This window comes from Stegastes partitus, unplaced genomic scaffold (assembly GCF_000690725.1).
Source record: "Stegastes partitus isolate 25-593 unplaced genomic scaffold, Stegastes_partitus-1.0.2 Scaffold562, whole genome shotgun sequence".
NCBI lineage: Eukaryota > Metazoa > Chordata > Actinopteri > Pomacentridae > Stegastes > Stegastes partitus.
In genome coordinates, this window is record NW_007578293.1 from 300,666 (window position 1) to 303,618 (window position 2,953).

General features: G+C 43.9%; 1 protein-coding gene across 2 annotated transcripts in view; it reads left to right on the forward strand.

Moving 5' to 3' along the window:
• Positions 1-306: 306 nt before the first annotated feature.
• Positions 307-2,953, forward strand: part of olfml1 (olfactomedin-like 1) — a 10,900-nt gene continuing 8,253 nt past the window's right edge. The window contains exons 1-4 of one of the 2 annotated variants that reach the window (XM_008288492.1): positions 307-668; positions 2,119-2,222; positions 2,300-2,490; positions 2,571-2,674. In XM_008288492.1, coding sequence (XP_008286714.1) covers positions 537-668; positions 2,119-2,222; positions 2,300-2,490; positions 2,571-2,674 — 531 coding nt within the window. In that variant the 5' untranslated portion in view covers positions 307-536. The remainder of the gene's footprint in view (positions 669-2,118; positions 2,223-2,299; positions 2,491-2,570; positions 2,675-2,953) is intronic. The other variant, XM_008288491.1, reaches the window with a different exon arrangement.

Below are 2,953 nucleotides of genomic sequence, written 5' to 3' on the forward strand. Positions count from 1 at the left end.
ACCGACACCGGTTCTGCTGCCTGTAAAACACCCGCCGTGTTTCGCTCGATGACAACATTCGTGCAGCTCCTGACTGTGTTTTGCAGCTTGATGAAGTTCTGTGCTGCAGCTCTGCTCTGAGGCAGAACTGAGGACGTGTCAGCGGAGCATCTGGAGATTATTACAATAAAGAAAAAAGCTGCTGCGTCGGCCAATGGGCTACGAAGCGAGCGGGTTACTTGTGGCTCCGGCTGTCTTCCCCCTCCTCCTCTCATAGTTGAAACCCGGAGAGGGGAAGGGCGGCGGAGAGGACGTGGGCGAGTTCACTTGGATCCAGAGCTGGTGGACTTATTAGAGGAGGGAAGTTGTGCAGCTTTAACTGGATTAAAAGGCAGCAGGAGGAAGGAAAAGGAGCGTTTAAGGCATCAAGAGTGACTTTTAACCCAGTGAGACGCTGCAAAGTGTGACTGGAGCCTCATGGATTGATCTCTTCTCCTCCTGTAGGCTGCAGGAAGCTCTCGTTATCACTGACAGGCTGCTTCTCTGCTGTTACAACGATGGACGGAGCTGCTGCTGCCGCTCTTCTTCTTCTTCTCTTCTCTCTGAGTGCAGCTCCAGTCCGGGGTCAGGGCTCCTCCCAGGATGCCTTCATCATCCAGTACCTGGAGAGGAGGCTGGCCCAGATGGAGGTGAGTCCAGACCTCCAACCTTCAATATGCTGAATGTTCTGAGCTAAAGGGTTAAAAATGCACCTTTCACCTCCTTCTCAACCCGCTGACATCATCTGGCTGCAACACTTTTGGCATCTTCTCGTCTGACTGGCTGCTTTTTATTAGCTCCTCCAGATGTTTGTCTGTTTGCATATTTGAGACGAGTTTCATTCCTTTTTTTCTCAGAAAGCTCTGCGTTCAGGGAACAAAGTTGAGGATATCTACACTCAGCAGCTGCAAAAATGCCCAACGACACGTTTTCTCAACATGAGATCAATCCGAATATCTATAAATATGTTATTTAAACGTGTAGAAATGCACATTGCTGTTTGTCTTTTCAGGTTTTGATGCAGCTCATGTCATTAAGCGGCGTCATGTTTATTTAAATAGCAGCTTTAAAACCGTCAGAAGTCGACGTCAGAGCGGCTTTAGTCAAGACAAAAGGTCAGAAATACAAATGTACATGACGAAAACAAGAAAAGTTCAGATAATATTAGGAGTTTAAACGTAAAACATGAAATAAAACGTGTCATTACTGAAAAAAAAACTCACTAATGGAGTTAAAAGTGAAAAGAAAATGAGATGAAAGACAGAAATATGCTCCAAAAACGAGAAATTTGATTTTATTCAGTGTTTTTTTGTTACATTTTTGCGTTTTGCCATTCATGTACAAGTTAACGAGCTCATCGCATTCTATTTTAAGTTAGTTTTACAACAATTAATGCAGACATTTGAGTTTAAATCACACACAATGTTAAGTTGATGCAACAATATGGTGTCGGCTCTGATATTTGCAACTTAAAAGGTTTATTTAAGCTTCAACTCAAGTAAAACGGGTCATTTTTTACTCTCAAAATATAAATTATGACCCGAATCTGCCGTTTAAATGCACTTAGATCCTCGTGCATTCGTTTGTATATTTAATTCTCCTCTGGCGTCTGATTTTGTGCTTTTCTTCACATAAATAAAGACGTTCATCGACATAAATTGGTGCATAAAAAAAGTCCCCAGAATGCAGGAAACGTAGTAAAACCAGCAACCAGAAATGCAAAACAACAGCTCATTAAAAAGAAACCAAGGTAGAGACTCAGACGTCGATATGTTGAAAAAACTCCTGCTAAAACCAATTATGTCATAAAGTACGTGATGTATTAAGATAAATGTTCACAGATGTCTCTATGAAATCCACCAGAATCAGAAAGACTTGACTGATCCCTGCTTCCATTCAAAGTCTTAGAAATAAAATAAACGTAAGTTAAAAAGTATCAGGATAAAATGTGAGAATGTGCTTCTAAAATAAATAACAATAGAGCAGAAATCCTTCTAAAATGTGATGATTTAAGATGGAATGAAGCTGTTTCCTCCACCAGAAGCAATTTTCTCACTTTAGCTGTACGTTTAAACACCTTTTCTGTTTCTGTGACATCAGGAGCGTCTGAGTCAGTGCGAGCAGAACATCGTGAGCGTCACCCAGAAGAGCTACGACCTTTCCTCGGAGGTCAGAGGTTCTCTGTCCACGGTCAGCGTCCTGAGGTATCCCGGCCGCCCCTCAGCCTTTTAACTCACCTTAAGCCGTGACGTCTGCTGAGGTGAACCGTGTCTCTCTGCAGGTCCGAGGTGAAGAGTCAGGTGGACAGCGTCTCTGCTCGGGTGGACCGGCTGGAGAGGGAGCTGGAGTATCTGGAGAACAAGATCCCCAGCCAGTCGGACATCGAGATGGAGGAGGCGCTCCTGGAGCAGCAGATCAAAGCTGCAGAGCTGGACCAGCTCAAGAAGAAGGCCACCATCCGGGTGCAGAACGGTGGGAAGCCCGGAGCTCCTGCACGGTTTAAGTTCATCAAAGTTCATCTCAGATGAAGTAAAAACTGGTTTTGTCCTCAGACTGCAGCGCAGCTCTGAGCCAGATCAAGTCGGTGAAGATCGTGAAGAAGGTCGGAGACTCCTTAGGCTGCTGGTTCAAAGACCCGACAGAAGGATCGGAGAAGGTCTGTTCTGTTTAAACACCGTGTAATCACCGTCACAGGAGCGGGTTAGCAGCTGGTTCTGCTCCGTTAACGTCCTCTCAGCGTGAAGCCGTTAAACTGAAAACACAAAACCAGATGTTTTCAACTCACTGGTCAGATTCTAGCATGTTTTGCTTCAATAACTTGTGTTTTTACAGACAAGTTAAAAGAAAACATTGAAAATATGAGTTAAATTAACCCACATTAATGAGATAAAACCTCAATTTATTATTACAACATCCATCCATCCATCCATCCATC